The sequence below is a fragment of the Chanodichthys erythropterus genome, chromosome 2 (genome assembly GCF_024489055.1).
Source record: "Chanodichthys erythropterus isolate Z2021 chromosome 2, ASM2448905v1, whole genome shotgun sequence".
Taxonomy (NCBI): Eukaryota; Metazoa; Chordata; class Actinopteri; order Cypriniformes; family Xenocyprididae; genus Chanodichthys; species Chanodichthys erythropterus.
Genome location: NC_090222.1, coordinates 2288754 through 2311772, shown reverse-complemented (window position 1 = coordinate 2311772; position 23019 = coordinate 2288754). Strand labels below are relative to the sequence as shown.

General features: G+C 42.5%; 1 protein-coding gene across 2 annotated transcripts in view; it reads right to left on the bottom strand.

Annotated features, from left to right (window-relative positions):
* The window catches only part of ascc3 (activating signal cointegrator 1 complex subunit 3), a 260611-nt gene extending 237997 nt beyond the window's left edge, over positions 1 to 22614 (bottom strand). Inside the window, exons 1-4 of one of the 2 annotated variants that reach the window (XM_067399556.1) lie at positions 22515 to 22614; positions 21706 to 21817; positions 14544 to 14694; positions 8045 to 8628 (exon numbers count right to left, since the gene is read on the bottom strand). In XM_067399556.1, the coding sequence (XP_067255657.1) occupies positions 8045 to 8628; positions 14544 to 14694; positions 21706 to 21795 (825 nt within the window). In that variant the 5' untranslated portion in view covers positions 21796 to 21817; positions 22515 to 22614. The remainder of the gene's footprint in view (positions 1 to 8044; positions 8629 to 14543; positions 14695 to 21705; positions 21818 to 22514) is intronic. The other variant, XM_067399566.1, reaches the window with a different exon arrangement.
* Between the last annotated feature and the right edge of the window lie 405 nt (positions 22615 to 23019).

Sequence of the window (23019 nt, the reverse complement as noted above, 5' to 3'; positions counted from 1 at the left end):
GGGTTCATGCTTTTCTGTGTGATTTCTACACTGATCACAATATTTGGAGCAGATTGAACAAACTGGAGTCACAGGCATCTATCCATGTTCACTCACACAAAACGTACTCGGTTACTAACGTAACCTCGGTTCCCTGAGATACTTCACTCGTACTGCGTATGGGGAAAGGTCTCCCTTTTTCCCCGCTGCTGAAGCCTTTTTCAATAACGCAGTGTAACTGCACCGTCATTGGTTCACTCATAGACAAGTTGTTGAACCAATGGCGGCGCGGCATAGCTGCGCGGCCTATGGCGACAAAGCGCGCGAATATTCCCGCCAAAATGGGCGGGGTATAGGGCTATATAAGCAGGCGTTTCGCCATAGGATTTCAGTGTCAATCGACTGAAGCGACGACCCTGAGCCGCAGCCTCGTGGCACGGCAAGTGACGCAGTACTCGTTCCGTATCTCAGGGAACCGAGGTTACGTTAGTAACCGAGTACGTTCCCTTTCGATACTTCACTCGTACTGCGTATGGGGAACGAATTCAACCACGCCGTGCCACGGCTGGGAACGATATAGCTTGCATTTGGCCAACCCAGAGGGGGGCCAAAAGGACAAGCGGAGGCAAAGCCTAACCGAACCCATGGTTACACTGAAGGAAGATACTTCCTATGGTGGCGTGAAGCGGGACTTGTTGAAGGCCGCTAATCACACCGACAGGACCCGAGCTTGTAAGGTCGGGACATCGAGGTGATAGAACCTGACAAAGGTGGACGGCGAAGACCAGCCGGCCGCCTCACAGATGTCTTGGATGGAAACTCTGTTGGACCAAGCCCACGAGGAAGCCATTCCTCTAGTGGAGTGGGCCCTGACTCCTATGGGGCAATTAGTGCCCAGTGAGGAGTAGCACAGGTTAATAGCATCCACAATCCAACGGGAAATGCGTTGTTTCGAGACCGGAGACCCTTTGGTGCGGCCGCCAAAACAAACAAAAAGCTGATCCGACTGTCTGAAAGACTGTGATCGGTCTATGTAGGTCCTCAATGCCCTGACTGGGCAGAGTAGCTGCAGCTCTGGTTCGTCCGCCAAGGGAGGAAGAGCAGAGAGCGAGACGACCTGAGCTCTAAACGGAGTTGAGAGCACTTTAGGGACGTAGCCATGCCTAGGTTTCAGAACGACCTTAGAGTCACCAGGCCCGAATTCGAGGCATGCAGGGTTCACGGAGAGGGCCTGCAAATCGCCAACACGCTTTACCGATGCTAGTGCTAGTAGCAGAGCGGTTTTTAGCGTTAGGGGCCTGAGGTCGGCTGAACCCATTGGTTCAAATGGGGCTCCTTTCAAGGCCCTGAGGACCAACGAGAGGTCCCAGGAGGGAATAGTGAGAGGGCGAGGAGGATTCAAACGCCTAGCACCTCTCAAAAAACGGATCACAAGCCCGTTTCGTCCCACCGATTGGCCAGCAACAGGAGCGTGGAACGCTGCAATGGCTGCTACGTAAACCTTAAGCGTGGAAGGGGAGCGCCCCATTTCCAAGCGTTCTTGGAGGAAAGACAGTATGGAAGATACGTCACTCTCCACAGGGTCTATGTTGCGTGTTGAACACCAATCAACAAAGACTGACCACTTCTGGTCGTAGAGGCGCCTCGTAGACGGGGCTCTAGCCTGAGAAATGGTATTTAGGACGTCCTCGGGGAGGCTAGTCGGCTCCCATCGAGGGACCAGAGGTGCAGAGCCCAGAGCTGCGGCTGTGGGTGCCAGATTGTTCTGTTTGCCTGAGAGAGGAGGTCCCGTCTCAGGGGAATCGGCCACGGGGCTCTCAGAGAGAGCCTGAATAGCTCTGAGGACCAAACCTGGTTCCTCCAGAGCGGGGCCACCAGAAGGACTCTGTGCTGGTCTTCTCTGATACGCCTGATGACCTGGGGGATCAGTGCGATCGGAGGGAAAGCATAAAGGAGCGTGCTGGGCCATGTGTGGGCCAGAGCATCTACTTCCTTCGAGAAAAATGTTGGGCAATGAGAGTTGTCTTCTGAGGCGAAGAGGTCTACCTCTGCCCTCCCGAAGAGCTCCCAGATCGTGAGGACCACTTGGGGGTGGAGCATCCACTCGTCGGAGGGGATGTTGCTCCGTGACAACATGTCCGCACCCAGATTGTTCCTGCCAGGAACATGAGTCGCTCTGAGCGACTGAAGCCTCGGAAGAGCCCATTCCAGCAGACGTTTCGCCAGAGCGCATAAGCGGCTGGACGAAAGACCGCCTTGGTGGTTTAGGTATGACACCACCGTCATACTGTCTGATCGAACTAGAACATGACATCCCGTCAAGTAAGCCTGAAAGAACTGAAGGGCTTTCATCACTGCTAGCATCTCTAGACAGTTGATGTGTAGATGGCTTTCCTCGTGGCTCCACGAGCCGAAGGCCGGTCTGCCCTCGCACACAGCGCCCCAGCCCAAGTTGGAGGCGTCTGTTGAGAGCACCGTCCTCCGTGAGACCACCCGTAAAGGGACTCCGCGCTGGAACCATACTGGATCCATCCAAGGTGTCAGGGCTAGAAGACAGGCCCGATTGACCTTGAGACATAGGCGGCCGTGCCGCCATGCGCTGGGAGGAACCCGGAACTTCAACCAGTACTGAAGAGGCCGCATCCGAAGAAGGCCTAGCTGCAGCACCGGGGAGGCGGAAGCCATCAGCCCTAGCAGCCTCTGGAAAAACTTCAGAGGGAGATAGGCTTTGTTCGTGACAGATGCCGTGAGCTGCTGAATTGCCAGGGCGCGCTCTGGCGAGACTACTGCCGTCATACGGACCGAGTCGAAAACTGCTCCCAGAAACGAGATTCGTTGAGTGGGGCATAGCGAGCTCTTGGCTAAGTTGACCCTGAGACCCAGGCATTGTAGATGGCTGAGGAGCACGGATCTGTGGCGTTCCAGCTCGACTCGCGAACGGGCTAAGATGAGCCAGTCGTCGAGATAATTCAGAACCCGGATTCCCATCTGTCTCAGAGGGGAAAGCGCCGCGTCCATGCACTTGGTGAAAGTGCGGGGAGCCAGAGACAGCCCGAAGGGCAGGACCGTATATTGGTATGCCACCCCTTCGTAAGCGAATCTCAAGAATCGTCTGTGACGGGGGCTATCTGGATGTGAAAATACGCATCCTTCAGGTCCAGCGAGCAGAACCAGTCCTCGGGGCAAATGTGCGCGAGGATCTGCTTCAGCGTCAGCATTTTGAACTTCCGTCTCATGAGGGAGTGATTCAAAAGTCTGAGGTCTAGGATGGGTCTGAGACTGCCATCCTTTTTGGTGACCAGAAAGTAGCGGCTGTAAAAGCCTGTCTCGCTCTCTGACGGAGGAACCGTTTCCACAGCTCCTTTTTCCAGCAATGACATGACTTCGGCCCGGAGGACATGAGCGTCGTCCGGATTGACCGACGTTTGAAGCACCCCGGCGAAGCGGGGGGGCCGTCGTGCAAACTGGAGCGAGTAGCCCTGGTTTACAATCCCCATGACCCATTCTGACACATCGGGGATGGCCTGCCAGGCCTCGGCCCGAGTGGCTAGGGGTTGAATAATGTTGGGTGACAGACCGCCGTTGAGAGGGTCGTACACCACGAGGGGTGGAAGAGGAAATTTGCTCTTTTTGTGATGAGGTAAAAATTTGTTCGCCGTGAAAACGGCGTTTGGAGTGGGCGCAACAGGTGTGGGCCCAGCTGTCACTTGGAGTATGTTTCCCACGCCCGGAAATGAACGAGGCGGAGGGGAAATTACTCGTGGGAGCTTTTGGGGTGGTCCGGTCGTAACGGGACGGTCCCCCATCCTCTTCCTGTCCGACGAATCAGGACGACTTCGGAGGCACCGGGTCCAGCACAATCCTGGGCCGGGGTCCCTGGCGCCTCGGGAAGGGAGGGCGCTTCGCAGGGCGCGAGCGCTGGCGATGCTCCTGGGGCGGCGCTGCCTGTTTTGCAGGTGGGGCTGGATTGTTCTGCTGAGCCGGCGCAGTCCTGGGGCGGCTAGACGCAGAAGCGGAGCTGGAGCGCTTAGGCAAGAAATGCCTCATAGCCTGAGACGATTTCTGCGCGGCAGTAAAGCGCTCAGTGAAGCCATCCACTGCAGGCCCGAAGAGACCGGAAGGCGAGACCGGGGCGTCTAAGAAGGCCGTCTTGTCTAGGTCTTTGATCTCCGTTAGGTTGAGCCACAGGTGGCGCTCCAACACGACCAGGCTAGCCATGGAACGACCGATGGCCTGGGCCGCAGCCTTCGTAGCTCGCAGGGCAAGATCCGTGGCGCTGCGGAGATCTTTGAAGGCTGGCGCGTCGATTCCAGACTCATCCAGAGAGCCATGGTGTGGAGCGCAGAGGCAGCTTGGCCCGCCGAGGTGTAAGCCCGACCAGCCAGAGTAGAGGTGGTCCGACAGGGCTTGGAAGGAAGGGCCCTCTTCGTCTTCCAACCCACAGCCGCGGGAGGACAGAGGTGAGCAGCCACCGCTTCATCTAGGGGTGGCAAGCGCTCGTATCCCTTCTCCTCGGCGCCGTCGACGGCGGTGAGGGCGGAGCGGTGCGTAGTGTGGAGGCGGGCAGAGTAAGGAGCGCGCCACGACTTTGTCAGCTCTTCGTGGACCTCAGGAAAGAAGGGCGCTGAACGCTGGCGAGGTGCTTGGCGGCGGCCTGGCAGAAACCATTCGTCCAGGCGGCTGCGAGACGGCTCCTCTGGAGGGGCCCACTCGAGGTCCAGCTCTTCAACGGCCCTAGACAGGATGCGGAAGAGCTCGGCATCCATGCCCTGGCCATGCTCGATGGGTTCCAAGGGAGGCGGTGGAGCGGGGTCTTCCGGCTCGCCAGCCCAACCTTCCGCTTCGGAAGCCGCAAGAGACATGGAGTCGTCTTGTTCGTCGTCTGTTCCCCCGAATGAGACGAGGTCACTCGCTTCTGCGGAGGGACGCTGCTCAGGGCGAGAGAACAGAACGGGAGAGAGTTCCCTGGGAGGAGAGGGCGAGGCACGCGGGGGCTGGGCCGGCGTGAGCTCGCTCAACTCCTGGCGCTGAGTCGCTCTACCCCGCCGTCTTTTCCTCACCGGCTCGCGGGAGGAAGGAGACGGGAGGGCGCGAGCGGCGAGATCGCCCTCAGTGAAGAAGGCGACCCGCGAGCGCAGGGAAGCGAGACTCATACACTCGCAGTGCGGGCATGAGTCTCCAGCGAGTGCGCCGTCTGCGTGGGGCTTGCCCAGGCAAGCGACACACTCGCTGTGTCCATCGTCGTCGTGCAGGGGGGCCCTGCAAGTACCGCATGAGTGGCGGGGCATCGTGAGACGCCGCTGCCGTGAAAACGGCAATTGGGTGGCTCTTTTAGAGCGGCGAGGGCCGCGGAAGCTCTTAGAGCGGTGAAAACCGCTGAAATTCGCTCTTTTAGAGCGGCGAAAACCGCTGAAATTCGCTCTTTTAGAGCGGCGTTTAAGCCGCGGATGAAGCTCTCAGGCGGCGCGCCGGATGGCGGCAGGGAACACACAGGAAGCGGCCGGAAGCGGGAAGCGGGAGGCGGCGGTTCGGCGACGGCGCTAGAAGCTGCAGTCCGCGAGGGCGCCGGCGCTTTCTTCCACCAGCGAGTCCAGGCGAGTCCGCTGCGGGAGCCTCTTCAGACGCCGGCGAGCTTCTTCGGCTTCAGGCGGAGATCAGCGAAGAGAAGTAGATGTCGTCGCTGAAGGAGAAAACACTGAAATCCTATGGCGAAACGCCTGCTTATATAGCCCTATACCCCTCCCATTTCGGCGGGAATATTCGCGCGCTTTGTCGCCATAGGCCGCGCAGCTATGCCGCGCCGCCATTGGTTCAACAACTTGTCTATGAGTGAACCAATGACGGTGCAGTTACACTGCGTTATTGAAAAAGGCTTCAGCAGCGGGGAAAAAGGGAGACCTTTCCCCATACGCAGTACGAGTGAAGTATCGAAAGGGAACCAGTTTATCAAAAATTAACAAGCTGTTCTGTCAACATTACATTGGCTCCCTATTAAACATCGTATAGATTTTAAAATCTTGCTACTTACTTATAAAGCTCTAAATGGTTTAGCTCCCCAGTACCTAAGTGAGCTCTTAATGCATTATAGTCCTTCACGTTTATTGCGATCTCAGAATTTAGGCCAGTTGATAATACCCAGAATATCAAAATCAACTGAAGGCGGCAGATCCTTTTCCTATTTAGCACCTAAACTCTGGAACAATCTTCCTAGCATTGTTCGGGAAGCAGACACACTCTGTCAGTTTAAATCTAGACTAAAAACACATCTCTTTGCTCTTGCATACACATAACACATTATCAATACATTAACATTTTTCAAATCCGTTAAAGGATTGTTACGCTGCAATAATTAGGTCGGCCGGAACCGAGAACATTTCCTATAACACTAGATATACCTGTACATCAGAATAAGAATGCATCTACGCTAATATCTGTCTCTCTGCTTATCCTGAGGTTTGCCGGGTGCTGGATCCAGGCCGTATCCAGATCAGATGGAGAACCTGCGTCTGGACCTGACTACAACGTAGCCCAGGAGACAATGGGCCTAAAGATCCAATTCTGGCTGCATCTATAATTCAGATTTTTAATCCCCGTATCCGCTTTTATATATAATCAATTTTTAATCTCTATAATAAAAATGTACAATTCAGATTTTGATCTCCATATACATTTACATATATATATCTTCCAAGGGGTTTTTTCCCTCCTAGGACTTTTTTCCCAGTGCTAGCACGCTGGGTTTTTCTCCTAGGGGTTTTTTTCCACCCCTGGAAGTCAACCGACATTGGCTTAATGTAGCACCATCTTGTATATGTTACATATTACCACGCTTGTTTGTACAGTTTTAACCACTTCCCTTTTTTTCTGTGCTTCTAATATGTAAAGCTGCTTTGAAACAATTACCAATTGTAAAAGCGCTATATAAATAAATTTGACTTGACTTGACTTGACTTGTTTGGTGAAATATAAATATTTAAACAACAATAAACTGTAATAACTTGTTTTCATGACAGATTTACTCAAACATACTTTAAATATTGAAGACATCACTAACAAGTACAAGTAAAATATAATTTTACTTTTACATTATATTTTTACTTACTTAAGTAAAAATATAATGATTATACAGTGCATTTATTTAGCAAAATGCTCTTCTCTAGAGTTATTTTTCCTAGCTAACTAATGAGTCTATGGACAAGCTTTCTTGAGGTAAATGTATAACATTAATTATAGCCTACAAGCTGTTTCCCCAGTTGAAACACTGATTGAACAATTACATGAGACAGGATTCATTTCAGTAAGTTGTACTATATCTTTCAACATACCTTCTGATGTTCATTCATGTTTATTTGGTGCTGTAACTAGTAGTAAAGATGAGATCAGTAAACAAGGCGCTACAGCGACCAGTCATGCTGTATTAAAGAGTGCCAAAACAACATTTATTGTTTGAATTTCGTAATAAAATCGAACATCATATAGCTGTATATCTCAGCTATAAAAGAGGTATTCCAATAACTTATTTTTATCTTAATTTTTTCTTCTATCATTCTATATAGCAAAAAAAAATGGAATTTGAAAAAAATTGAAAGCTGAATCAGCAAGGCCAACATTTCGGAGGATATTTGGCTTCTTTTTTTATTATTATCAGCAGATATGGTATTCTGTTTAACTCACAAGTGTCAGAAGTGGACTTTTATTTTGACACAGGAGCTCCCATTCTCCATTTTCATCAGCTTACTGTCTTTGATAAACATTTCCGTGTAATAAATTATTAGAAAAAACCATCAAAAACTAAAGTAAATTGAATGTATTATAGCTTTTGACTTTTTCAATAATAGAAATGCTAACCTTATAATACTGTACTTTCTCCATCAGCATTCAGCAATATATTTCTATTTTTATTATTTAAACAAGTATTTTAATATTCAATAAATAGTTAATTCTACGAAACGTGTACTCTGTGTGAACTGATATGTCCCATTCCAACTTCTAGTTCCAATAGGTACATGAAGATCAGATCAGGTGACAATCATGTCATATAAATTAATTTACAAACATTTCTCACCTCGTTCTGTAGTTCGTCATCACTCTTTGTGGAGGCAAGCATCTCAAAAAGAGAGGTGGAGAGCTCTTCAGCACTGGACGATACCATATTTCCCTCGTTCAGGTATTTCTCCACCTCTTGCCTCAGGATGGATCCGTCTGCGTTTCTCTGCTCCAGTTCTTCCGCTGAGTAAGCATCATCTCTCTCAGCTCCAGCCCTCCGCTCACCAACATGATTATTTAGGAGGCTGTGAAAGTCCATGGCCTGCTCCATGTCAGTCCCCTCTGACCAGGGCACAGCATCGTGAGCATCCAGCACATACGCGTCAAATGAGAAAGCAATGTTCCGTCCGAAGACAGAACCGCGGTTCACCGTCGTGAGAGAACTCTGTGTTTGGATGAAAGCATCCACCTGAGATTCTCCAATCTGGCCCACTAAACGACCCACAGCTGCACAAGACAACTCAGCAGCAGACGCCGGAAAAGGTCCAAACATCTGTTTTATGGCCCTGGTTTCCTCATGACCGATCTTGTCTTTGTTGTGGAATGTTTTAAACAAGAAGACTCCAGCACTTTCAATGGTGTCCTGCCCAAAATCCGTACCAACTGCAAAAAAAAAAAAAAAAATGTAAAAAGGAACACATTAATTTGTTCACACACACAAAAACATGTGTAAATGTTCAGAATTAACCTGAACTAAGTACAGACTATCCACATTATTTTTAGCATAACAGCAGATGCAGCCATTTGTAAATTGAAAAAGCCTGGCTTCCAGGCTCATCCTCTTCCAGTTATTTTTAGATGTACAAAACCAATTGTTATGCTGCTTGATATTACAAACTGCTGTTTCTTTCCAACTATGTTCCACAATTACTGTTCAAATATGCCTACCTCCCTGCTAAATAGCAGATTTTTAGCATATTGTTATGCAGTTGCTAGGGTCTTCTTGGTGGTTGCTAGAGTACTGAATTTTTATTTTTGGGTGAACTATTCCTTTAATGCATGTTATTTAAGCTATCGCTTATTTGTTTACCTCAGGAGTGTGATGAAGTGTAGAATAGAGACAGGAAGAACTTTTGCAAAAATGGCTCGGAGGAGACTTTCTATGAGTCAGAGACTTTAAATGGTGTCTGTATCGGAGTCATGGCATGAGAACACAAGTGGACTCAGTGCTGGACAAATATGTATTGATATTTCTGTCTCTACAAAAGCAATGAGTCCTTTACGTAAAAGGCAGTGAACTGCAAAGAACTTGAAGGACCTCCAGATAAAGAAAAGACTGGAAGTGTATGATGCAGCAGCTAAAGAAGCCTCACTGCGAGAATGAAAACTCTACAGGAACAAGCTGGATTGTGAAGCAATCAAATTCTCAAGCTTAGTTAAAGACCTGAAGCTGTTTTCCAACAAATTTGAATCAGAATGGTGGGTAGCACTGTTGCATCACAGGTCAGAAGGTCCCTGGTCCGAATCCCGACTGAGCCAGGAGGCCTTTCTGTGTGGAGTGTGCATGTTCTCCCCGAGTCTGTGTGGGTTGTCCTTCACCCCAATCCAAAGACATGCAGCAAAGGTGAATTAGAGACACTAAATTGTCCATAGGTTTGAGTGTGTGTGTGTATGTGAGCCCTTTGATGGACAGGCCATCTATCCAGGGTGTTTCCCCAACCTGCAGCCCGAGATGTGGCCACCTGCGGACGGACGGTCCTCTACTCAGAAACCATTAGAAGACAATGCCCGCATGTCTCCTCTACTGAAACTGTCCGTCTCTGCTGCAGAATCTGCATCATGGTGGTGAATGGCACTTGGGTACCTCTGGTCTACCAACTGAGCTACAAGAATATTTTCCATTTGTCATTCTGGGTTGTTTTGAGGAAAGAAAAGAGGGTCCTCATAGTGTAGAAGACCCAGATGAAAGGTCAAGAACATTCTGGAAGCTGAGAGTACCTTGGGGATAAGGTTTGCTTGCAAGAGCATAACCTTGTTGCTGTTGCTTCCGTCTTTCCAGGAAGGAGATTCAGAACTTTATGTATGTTTCCGTGTCCTACCTCACAGGTTGGAGACTTAGAGCATGGGTATTTCTGGAATGGAAAATAAAATGTGGATGAATTCTATTATTGTTTTTTTTTTTTTTTTTTTCTAAACCCAGAAAAAGGTGTGTCCACTTGAGGGATACTTTAATACCCTTTTTATCCCCTGTGCGATTTCAGGAACTCAGGGAATTGTAAACCCTTTTCAGACATCAACACTGCAAAAAAATGCTTTTTTTACTTAGATTTTTCTATCTTGTTTCCAGTCCAAATATCTAAAAATTCTTAAATCAAGAAGCATTTTATATCCAAGTAAAAATTATTGTCTTGTTTTCAGAAAAAAAATAAGTCAGTTTTTTTTTGTTTTTTGCAGTGAAGAGTCAGTTAACCTGATACTCATGTCAAAGCAGTTGGTACACAGCACAACTGTACTGTCTGGAGAGCCATCTATATTCGCATGAGTTTTCGCGCTAAACTTTCAATGTTAATGAGCTTTCAATGGTGCTGCTATAGCTTTGGATAGAAAGATGGTGTGCAAATGATTTGGTGAACAGCATGGCCATTCTGCACTAGAAAGTGTATATTAGTGTTAATTTTGTCAGTTTTTTTTATTTTTTATTATTATTTAGTCTTAGACCGGTGTCAAATGTACTTTTTTTAGTCATCATCATTGGAGTTGTCAAATCGCCTCGTCTTAGTCATCAAAAAAAAAAAAAGGTCGTCAACAAACATTTTTCCTCATAGATTTCATTAACAAAATTATCACTAGTGCATATGTGTGGTAGTGTGAGTCAGCTCAAGTGCATGCTTTTGGGATGCCTAGTAGCTTATGTGATGTGGTTGTGTAAGATCTGGGAATAGGGGAGAGACTTTACAAATTAGAGGCTATTGGTGTATACACTATGCACTTATACTATGCACTATGTAGTGTATGAGGTTTGGAGGTTTTTGTCATGCAGCATCGGAGTCTGATAGCGCCTCACCTTCCACTACACATGGAAAGCTGTGACAGATTAGTGCATGACGTCTCCAACATTCCACACTTTTTCAGGTAATTAAGTGCATCATATTTTATTCGAATTTTCTGCTCACACTTAAAATGGCATAGAATACTGCAGAAGTACAAGAATCTGGATGCACCTAGCGTTTTGGTGAAGCATGACAGACCCCCTCTTACAGGTGATCAAGAGTATTTCTCAAAGCACAGAAGGTGATAGAAAGGCCAAAGTTCTTCAAGAATTTCTATGGCAAGTCGCACTTGAATCTTAGGAGTAAGATTCGGGAAGAAAAGAGTTTCCATTGATTAGAGTGAACCTGTGGCCAATAAGACATCCTCCTCTTCACAGGGCATGTTGTTGTCTTATCTGATGACCAAAGACATTTGTTCCTACAGAAACCCAATCACACTGAAGTGAACCTTTTCCACAGTGACGTTTGAAAAGAGGGTTTAGAATACCATTCTGTCTTCTGTCCACTTCACAAAGCAGAGAGATCAAAAAGAGAGAGAACATAATTGTGGAATAGTCCTACAAGTTTCTGGGAGTTTGCCATCACTCAAGGTGAACAAGATAGACAACACATTGGCGTTGTCGCAGTGCCAGCCCATACTTCCTACCCCATCCCAGCCATTCACGATAAGATCAGAACACCAAGATTAAACACAGTGACAAAGAAAGACCATTCATGGTTATTTAACCACAGCAGAGTTACGAGGAACTGGTTTCAAACTGAATTAAATTCATCAGGACAACTGAATGCCATTGAAGTGAGGTGTGGCTACATAATCATGAATCATTAGATGCTAAGTGAGTTGCTGACATGTGGAAAATGATCCTGACCTTAAGGTGGTTCAGTAACTCTACTACCAGTGCTGGATTTGATTAGTTCTTCATGGTATTAGGCAGAAAATGAACCAAAGCAAAGTTGCTGCAAAAGAAAATCTATTTTGACAGATGGCTGTGAAAAGGTTAACTTGAAGACATATGCTAAATATTACTGAATAGAATATTGATATGAAGAGCTGCAGAGGGTGCTTTATACATAATCAAAGATATTTGTTTTATATTTTATAAATTATACATCTATCTATTGTTATAGTATATATATATTTATTTATAATTAACACTCAGCCACAACCACTATGCCACAAAATGTGATGAAATGGTGGCAAAATGATCACTTAATCAATGAGATAATATTTAGCTGCCTATTCCCTATTAAAAAAAAAATAATCTGACATTCTGTTTTTCACAACACAAGTGTAGGATCTCCGAGTACAACAAAGGATTGTTGTGGATGCCCATATACCCTGAAAAGGTTACACAAACTATATGAAGACTTTAGCATGCATAAATCAATGTTCAGTCTGTGAGCACAGTGACTCTCTATAAAATGTGTTTTAGAAGAAGCTGTTATTATCTGACCTGAAGAAAGAGGTTTATTCAAGATGATTGTTAAAAAAAAAATCTGTTATATAAGGGGAAATAAAACAAAAGTCAATTGCTGCCAAAAGAGAGGCAGACATTCAACAAAAATGGTGATTACTGAATCGAAGTGATCGATATCACATGACATTTTAAGTGTTGTTTCATTAGATCTTCTTTATATGTCTGAAGTCCAGGATACCCTTTAAAGCAGAAATAACCCAAAATAATCTATAAACTTACTTAGTAGTTAAATCATTGTTCGAATATAGCATACATGCAGAGCAACACATATATATATAGTGTGTGTGTGTGTGTGTGTGTGTGTGTGTGTGTGTGTGTGTGTGTGTGTGTGTGTGTGTGTGTGTGTGTGTGTGTGTGTGTGTGTAGCCATTTGCTAAAATCATTAAGTTCATTTTTTTCCCTCATTAATGTACACACAGCACCCCATATTGACAGAAAAACACAGAATTGTTGACGTTTTTGCAGACTTATTAAAAAAGATAAACTGAAATATCACATGGTCTTAAGTATTCAGACCCTTTGCTGTGACACTCATATATTTAACTCAGGTGCTGTCCATTTCTTCTGATCATCCTTGAGATGGTTCTACACCTTCATTTGAGTCCAGCTGTGTTTGATTATACTGATTGGACTTGATTAGGAAAGCCACACACCTGTCTATATAAGACCTTACAGCTCACAGTGCATGTCGGAGCAAATGAGAATCATGAGGTCAAAGGAACTGCCTGAAGAGCTCAGAAACAGAATTGTGGCAAGGCACAGATCTGGCCAAGGTTACAAAAAAACGTCTGCTGCACTTAAGGTTCCTAAGAGCACAGTGGCCTCCATAATCCTTAAAAGGAAGATGTTTGGGACGACCAGAACCCTTCCTAGAGCTGGCCACATGAAAGCCTGCATGGATTTAAAACGCCTAAAAAACACCTGAAGGACTCCAAGATGGTGAGAAATAAGATTCTCTGGTCTGATGAGACCAAGATAGAACTTTTTGGCCTTAATTCTAAGCGGTATGTGTGGAGAAAACCAGGCACTGCTCATCACCTGTCCAATACAGTCCCAACAGTGAAGCATGGTGGTGGCAGCATCATGCTGTGGGGGTGTTTTTCAGCTGCAGGGACAGGACAACTGGTTGCAATCGAGGGAAAGATGAATGCAGCCAAGTACAGGGATATCCTGGACGAAAACCTTCTCCAGAGTGCTCAAGACCTCAGACTGGGCCAAAGGTTTACCTTCCAACAAGACAATGACCCTAAGCACCCAGCTAAAATAACGAAGGAGTGGCTTCACAACGACTCCGTGACTGTTCTTGAATGGCCCAGCCAGAGCCCTGACTTAAACCCAATTGAGCATCTCTGGAGAAACCTAAAAATGGCTGTCCACCAACGTTTACCATCCAACCTGACAGAACTGGAGAGGATCTGCAAGGAGGAAAACTTGTTGCATCTTTCCCAAAAAGACTCATGGCTGTATTAGATCAAAAGGGTGCTTCTACTAAATACTGAGCAAAGGGTCTGAATACTTAGGACCATGTGATATTTCAGTTTTTCTTTTTTTAATAAATCTGCAAAAATGTCAACAATTGTGTGTTTTTCTGTCAATATGGGGTGCTGTGTGTACATTAATGAGGAAAAAAAATGAACTTAAATGATTTTAGAAAATGGCTGCAATATAACAAAGAGTGAAAAATGTAAGGGGGTCTGAATACTTTCCGTACCCACTGTATGTATGTATGTATGTATGTATGTATGTATGTATGTATGTATGTATGTATGTATGTATGTATGTATGTATGTATGTATGTATGTATGTATATATATATATTATATATTATATATATATATATATATATATATATATATATATAAAGAAACACATACACACACTACCATAAACAACCTGCAGTTACACTAGATCTACACAAGAAGCAAATGTTTTGTCTCTTCATAAAACTAAATAACTTCCATGACAATCAATGAAGCTGTCTGCACTGGAAGTGCCCATTTGCAACAGTTTGTAAATGTTTTGTATCATGTTAAGGATATGAAATGCCTACCAATCTGTTTGGCTGCTTGGAGGATACTCTTCAACTCGCGAGTGGCCGCAGGCTGATCCTTCTTCTCCAGATGTTGTGTGAAGAACTGAACAATCTTCTGCCATGTTAGACCGTCTCGGGCAAATATTTCCTGCCGTTTCAGGCGCTTGGTCTGTAAATGATTTGCGTAACAAAGTTTCAATTCAAACAACAAAACAACAAAGACATTTCAATTAACACCATTTTAATATATATTAAAAAAACAAACAAAAAAAAACAATAATGATACTCAGCCAGGACAATATACTGAATATTATTGATGCATTTATTTAGGTCCTCTCACATGGCAGGACCTCAATGCATTTAGGCATGTAGACGTGTGATGCTTAAGAGAATGTGTCTGTGAATGTACTATGCTTGAATTTGAACTAACTTTGCGACCATTAAAAAAAAGTATGCTCTATATAGTATGAATGTGTAAAGTATGAATGAAATTCAGGCGTACTACATCCACCACGTTGTTACTGTCACATGACCAACCAGTGTCAGTTGCTTCGCTTCACCTTCATTAATAAATCCTCTCCCATGGCCTCATGGGATAGTAAAGTGTCCATCGAATGCACACTTCAGAATCTCAGCAAAAGCATTACATCCTACTCTTTTGGCATACTGTTTTTTGCCTATAATATAGTAGGGAAGTATTTGATTTTATACGCAGCGATGGTCAAGACAATCTGCTCAAACTGAGCATCAGAATGGTGAAGAATGCTGATTTTAGTGACTTTGAATGCGGCATGCTTGTTGTATTCCAATAACTTCTAATCTACTGGGATTTTCACACACACAACCATCTCTAGGGGTTTATAAAGAATGGTTAGAAAAAGAGAAAATATCCAGTGATTGGCTGTTCTGTGGGTGAAAAGCCTTGTTGAGGACAGAGGAGAATGACCAGACTGGTTCAGCTCATAGAAAGGCAACAGTAACTCAAATAAACACTTGTAACAATCAAGGTCTGCATCTCTGAACACATAACACGTCCAACATAGAAGCAGATGAGCTCCAGCAGTATAAGACACACCGGTGACACTCCTGTCAGCTGAGAACAGCAAACACAATTCACACAAACTCACCAAAACTGGACAAGAGAAGACTGGAAAAATGTTGACTGCTCTGATTTCATTCAGATGGTAGAGTCAGAATCTGGTGTAAACAACATGGATCCATCCTGCCTTGTATCAATGGATCAGGCTGATGTCGTAATGGTGTGAGGGATATTTTCTTGGCACACTTTGGGTCAACTGGTACCAAATTGAACATTGTTTGAACACCACAGTCTACCGCAGTATTGTTGCTGACCATGTCCATCCCTATATCACAGTGTACCATCTTCTGATAGCTACTTCCAGCAGGATAATGCGACTTGCCACAAAGCTCAAAAAACTGGTCTCTTGAACATGAAAATTTATAAAGTGTTGCATAGAAAGTGACCTACATTTGATCTAAGATCATTTCTCAAATGTGCATACGTGATTCAGAGAAAACAGATGAATGCACAAAAAAACATGCATACGCCTCTCTTCCAGATGTGAATCCACTTCTGCATTGTAGGCCATTTTATAGCCTATAGATTGTCTGAAATAATTTTCCACACGTGGAACCAGAGTATGCATACTAAAAACAGTGCACAGCATAAATGAGTACACCCCCTCTGAACAAATACAGAAGATGTATTTTCTTTATGATCACTAATACAGTTCATGGAAAGATGGCAAAACTAAAATGTATTAAACATATACATAATAAAAACTGAGAAATATATGTCATTAATAGGCATAACATAAGTAAATTTGCCAATTTTGTTTAAATTAAGTATTGCAGAAATTAGTACACCCTAGATTTAATTCAACATGTTTAATATTAGCACTTAGTATGCCCTCCATAATTTTGAATATACTGCTCTGACCCTTCTTGGCATGGAGTGCACAAGTTCATGACAAATTGTCACATCTGTCCTGTTTAACTCCTGGATGATGAGCTCCTTAAATGCCCTGATCTTTAATGGTGTTGCTCAACCGGTCTCTCAGGCACTCAAGAGTGTTAAGACTGATTGCAATACATGTCCACAGAAGGTTTTTCACCTTGGGAGAATGCACATCCTCATTGTCATGTTGAAAAAATGCCCAACAATGCAGGGAATGAGGAAAGGGTAACATCTTCTGTTTCAAGTTTGTGTATTACATTACACAGTGGTGTGGGAATTCATGACAGCATTCATAAAGCACAACTCCCTCACACCTTCAGCACTCATACATCCCTATATAAGAGCTTTACTGTGGGCACCAGGCACTTCTCACTGTACTCCTCCTCTAGCAACAACAGAACATTTTTGATGCTGTTAGATCCAAAATGATTGATTTGTCCTCATGAGACCAGAGTACTGAATCCCAGAATCTATATTTTGTAAATATGGGCTTTGGAAATGGCTAACTGACTTTATTGTGTTTTGGCTACAGTAGGTTGATCCAGTGAGAACAACAACCATGCATGTCATTTCTGCAGGCTGCATCTTACTCTGTGAGATCCACACTCACTCTTTTCATAGCTTTTGCTGGCTCTGAGACACTCGATTGGGATTTCTCCTGCTCTTTGTCTAGCAAAAAAATCCCTCATCACTAAATGAAAGCTTGAATGAAGGCATGATTATTTCAGGGGCCTTGTCACAAGTTCATTGTTTTTTTAATTTCTGTGTTACTTTTGCTATATTTACACTTAAAACAATGATTTGGTAATCCTCTTGTACCACTGTCCTCTTTTGTGCTGAGAAATAAGTATCCTGACAGTTCTCTCCCAAGTGCTTCCATTGTTGTCAGCATTAAGTCTGAGAATGATTCAGTGGGCTATATAGTGGGCTACATAAAACTTTTAATTGGTCAAGAAATTACTTCTCTTTAAATGTTTTGGTTCAACATACTTACCTGTTGATCAAACATTGCCTTAAACTTACAACAGAACATTTTTATTTTGTTTTATTTAGTAACTTTTAGGAGGGTGTATTCATTTTTGCTACACAACATTTTATCACCTTGATAAGAAAATCATATTTTCCTGAATAATTTTGACATGCTTCTTTGGTAATTGATTAAGCAGACTTGCTGGAACATTATATCTCTAAAGAACCCTAACATGTCTTCTAAGTAATTGAGTAATTGCTGACTTTCAGAAGTTTCAGAGGGGGTGTACTCATTTATGCTGTGCACTGTAACTGAACTTTAACAGAGTGTATTTATGCTAAGAGGATTTTATTAGTATTATTATTCCTTCTTAGATTTCCAAATACTTGCAGTACTCCAACTCCACCACATGGAAACAGTGCATATACCTGTGGCGCTTTTCCACATCAAAGATTGTTTTTATAAATGTAAATGTTGGCGTGGATTTTAGAGTATGCACACTCTAAGATCAAGTCTGTGTGTGTGCACATTTTATAAATATAGTTCACTAGACTCAAATGGCCTCCACTGCCACCAGATCTCAATCCAATAGAGCAGCTTTGGGATGTGGCGGAACGGGTGATTCACATCATGAATGTGCAGCCGACAACCCCTGGTGTATGTCATATACATTAGTACAGTTGGTGGCAACTTTATGCATGATTAGAGTAAATACATAAATATCAAAGTACACATGAAACAATGAAAAAATATTGAGATATAATTATTTTACTTCCCATATATGAGACTAGTAAATTGGAAATCATATTAATTTGGAGTTTGAAATACTGTAAAAACATTAATGAAACCGTTGACTTCATACAGCTGAAGGGTACAGTAAAGCATCATTTGAATAAGCGCCTCAGTTTGTGTGCTCAATAGGTCATGCCACCGGGCCAGTAAGTAAATTAACACCACACTATCAGCACTTCAGTGGCCTCTCAAACTCAGCACTATGACTGAGTGCTCGGAAAAACCTGCACCCTCTGCTCTCGGTCCAAAACCATCAGCGGCGTCGATAAAGAAATCTCAATTTAGAGGCGAGGAAAGAATATACACTGAACCGAAGTGTGGCCTTCTGCTTCCGCAAAGTCCCAATAAAAGCAAAGTCAAGAGAGAAAGAGAGCGATTAAAGAGAAACGGAGCAGTCAAAGCTCATATAATACTATGAATCACACTCTCAAGGTCAGAGAAACACGATTAAACGAAGTACACACAGAGGACATCAGATTACAAAGAGACAAAAGCTGTTTTTAGCTATTAATTAGAGCGATATAAATCTGTAGGCTGATATTATCAGCATAAAACAGCACTTTGTAGATTTATCTGTGGCCTTAAGTCAACTTTAATCCATATATCACAACTAAGCAATTGGTTAAATTTCCTAACTTTTGCTGATTATGTGCCCAGCCTTGGAAATGACTACAGGTGACTGTTAAAAAAAAAAAAAAAAATCTATTTATGCATTGCTTGGGCAGATAAAATCTAAACAGCTATTTCTTACATTTCCTGAGGGTTGTCGCCATGATGCTATGGTTATATGGTTTTGGGTATTATTATACAATTTTCAGGGTTGTCTGAATGGTCCAATTCTAAAAAAATCCCACATCCAAGTCTCTATGGCCCTGTTTACATGTGGTATTAAGATTGGCTGATCCAGGTAAAAGTGGTCAGCCCAAACACAGTGCTGCTGTTTACACCGGTTACACCTCCTATGACCATTTTATGACTGGATTTCAAAGGTAGCATATCTTACAAATCTCAAATCATTTTGGACCCCATATATGCCTGTAAAAAAACCATTTAGACAAAAGAAGGGGTGGGCGGTATGACCAAAAATCTTATTTCATTTTATTTTATCTTCATTTATTGTATATGCATTGAAAATATGAACAAAGATGCAAATTACAAACAATAGGACAAATACAGTATAAAAAATTAATAAAAGAAAATTAACAGCAGTAGGTCTATTTAAGTCAAATTTAATAAATCAAAAGTTAAAAAAAAACATTGCATAGTCTTCACTTTATGAATTAAATATGCATTGGTTCTTATTAAAGCTACAAGTGATTGTAACATGAGAATAAATGCAATAGTGATGATAATCAAAATCAATAAACAAAAAAATAGCTGTAGAAATGCAACTGAATGCACACTGTAGTACAGTACGATACTAGTGATGTAATGTCGTCATATCACTGTTTTTACTGTATTTTGGTGATAATAAGCGACTTATTTTATCTTACTGACCCCAAACTTTTCAATGGTAGCACAGCACAAATAGAGCTAGAAGGCCATGTTCAAGTTTAATACTTAGGTTTAGGGCTTTGTTCAAATCTCAAACATCTCTAAGAAATAGCTTGCCTTAGCAAACACCATTAAATAATTGTTTTAACACCTTCTATAAATACCATGAATTACTATGAACCAAATCGCTTTAAAATAATGTGTCCGATACATTTTGTGGTCTGCGTGACTCGCGGGTATGATCCGCTCTATCGTGTTTCTGGAGAGGAGCAGACTGTGTGCGTGCTGCAGCGGTTCACATGACACTAACGTGAAACCAGACTTCATTTGCCTCAGTGGAAAGCTCTGTCTGAATCGTTCCCTATTCCCTATATAGTGCACTATGTGCCATTCACCATGTAGAAAATACTAAATGTGTGAACAAGTGACCAATTTAATCCGCAGGTTCAGCGTCTTTTTATATTGCAGGGGGCGGGGCTTTAGATTCTAGAGAGCATTCCTGTCCAATCAAATCAAGTTCGAACTTATTTTAGCATTAGAATTGCACTACTGTTAGAATTAATAAAGTTTTTTAAAGGTACATTAGCCTAACATTAAACAAAAAAAAGTACTAAACACACTAACTTACAATTTATGAATATATTTATGTATGTGTGTGTATGCTATATATAAGCCATTAACAGGGTTGGGGAGTAACGGAATGCATGTAACGGCGTTACGTAATTAGGATAAAAAAATCCAGTAACTGTAATTCGTTACAGTAACGTCAAAAAACGTAGTAATCAGATTACAGTTACATTTTGAAAAAGAGGGGATACTATCAGGATTACAATTGTTTAATTTAAAACTAAATAAATCATTATTTTGTCATAATAACACATATTAAGCACTGCTTGATTATATTAGTAGTTCCTGATTCTGTTACCAGTGAAGACTCACGTGAGCCACCCGCTGGTGCACACGCAAATAACACCCGTCTACGATCTCCTCAGACGCAGACTGAATCACTGCTACTAGTTGAAACGATGCTGCCCACGGGGAAAACGCTTTCAATTTTTGTTTTCAAAGAAGAAAATGCAAATAACATGGTTGTACAGTGCAAACTCTGCCTTCCAGCTACGAAAACACTTTCTTTATCAAACAACTAAAAAAATAATGCTGTGTATTCCCAAGCTGTGGAAATGAGAAATGATTGCTCAGTTTTAATAGGTTTTAAAAGTAACCAAAATGCTAAACATTAAAATTAAAGCCGAACAAACATGAACGGAAATGTTTGATCCGAGCTTGTTCAGTTTGTTTATGATCTGATGTTGCTTTTATATTTTTAAGCTCTAAACAACAACAACGATAATAATATTGCAATAGATAATTTATCAGATTTTTAAAATGTTTTTATTGTTGAGACCCATTCAAAAGTATGAAACATGTAACATTAAAAAACTTGAGAAAAAATAATTAAAATTAAATATAAAATGCAATTTATTTATAGTAAATTTGACCCCCCTACCCCCCAATTTCTCTCTCTCTCTCTCTCTCTCTTTCTTATATGTGTGTGTGTGTGTGTGTGTGTGTGTGTGTGTGTGTGTGTGTGTGTGTGTGTGTGTGTGTATGTGTGTGTATGTGTGTGTGTGTGACCTTGAAGTAATCCAAAAGTAATCAGATTACATTACTTTCATATTGTGGTACTTGGATTATGTTACTGAACACTTTTTCTGAAGTAATTTGTAACTGTAACAAAATACATTTTTAAAGTACCCTCCCAAGTCTGGCCATTAAGGAATTTACCAAATTTAATCTAATAATGTAGTAGTTTTTGCGCTCAATTGTGATTGGATGGGCTGTGATCACATCAGGCGATTTCTATATTGATGCAAGCAACTAGCTGCTATTTAATCCACTAAAGAAAAGCAAAATAAATAAAAATAATTTAAAGATCGATGTCTTACCTTCAGATCATAAACGTCTTGTGTTAAATCGTCCTGCTTGCTGACGGTAGAAAAGGAGCGCAGGGCTCCAGTGAGCCGAGGGGGAGACATGATCAGCCACGCTGGAGACCGTCTGTGATGAGGGAAAGATGATAAATGTGGAAAATGACAGATCATATCCATTCAATTAGGATGCATAACACCTGACACAAAATAACAGATGACTGAGAGAAAAGAGCTACAAAGGTGCTCTGAAATTAATTAAATATACTGACAAAATCAAACTTATTCTGGTTTCTGATAATACCCCTGAGATCATCAATATGATTATCATTCCACTAAAGTCTGAGAAACACAAAGTGTCACAATACATCTTTGTATAACTACTGTTTTATCACTTAAAACCTAACCGAATGTCCTGATTCCTGAAAATCGATCATTTTTGACAATAAATAACTCTTGGATTTATCTAATGCAATGATGTTTACATTTTGAAGTGTCCCAATCCTCTCTGTCCGAGTATAAGCAACACTATAATGCTGATATATACATGATATTTTAATAACTACATCCTTATAAGATTCCTCAGTGAGTGTTTGTTTACCTAATGGTGACAGCACAGTGATTACAACAACTTCATTATGTAAATAACTCATTAAACACGATTTTACCACACGTTTACTGAACAATATGTGATATTTCAGTCAATCCTAACTTAAACAGCACAAGATGACACAGCTAACGTCTCTTATTCGTGTTCACATCAGTGTATTAAAAGCCTCAGCACGCTAAAATCATTGTTAGGTGATGTAAAAATGAATCTGACTGACCACTAACAGATTAAATCTCCACAGCGCTTTAGAAGTTCAGGTAAAGTGGACTCTCTCAGCTGGACCCGTCAAAACCGCGTCAGTTCGGCGTACATGCGGCAAGTTTCAGTTGCGTTGCATTGCATTATGGGAATTGTAGTATTGTAAGGTTACTACGCGCTTGCGTTCTACAGTCCAATATTAGTCAGTGGACTACAATATCCGGTGTAAAGACAAATGCGGAAATAGTAAGGCAGCAGTAAACAATCCTTGATAAACTGATGCTTCTGTAAGTTTTGGCTTATTCACGACACGAGTGACAAAAAGATAATACAGCGTACATATCTAATGTAAATTTTGACTGTGATCAATAAGAGACAAGATTTGTATTTCACAAAGTATATTAATACTCTTCAGTAGCCAAAATGTACGTTTTGTTGACCAACACATTTGAAAATACATTTTTGTGGAAACCATCATACATTTTTTTTTTTTTCAGGATACTTTGAGGCATATACATTTCAAA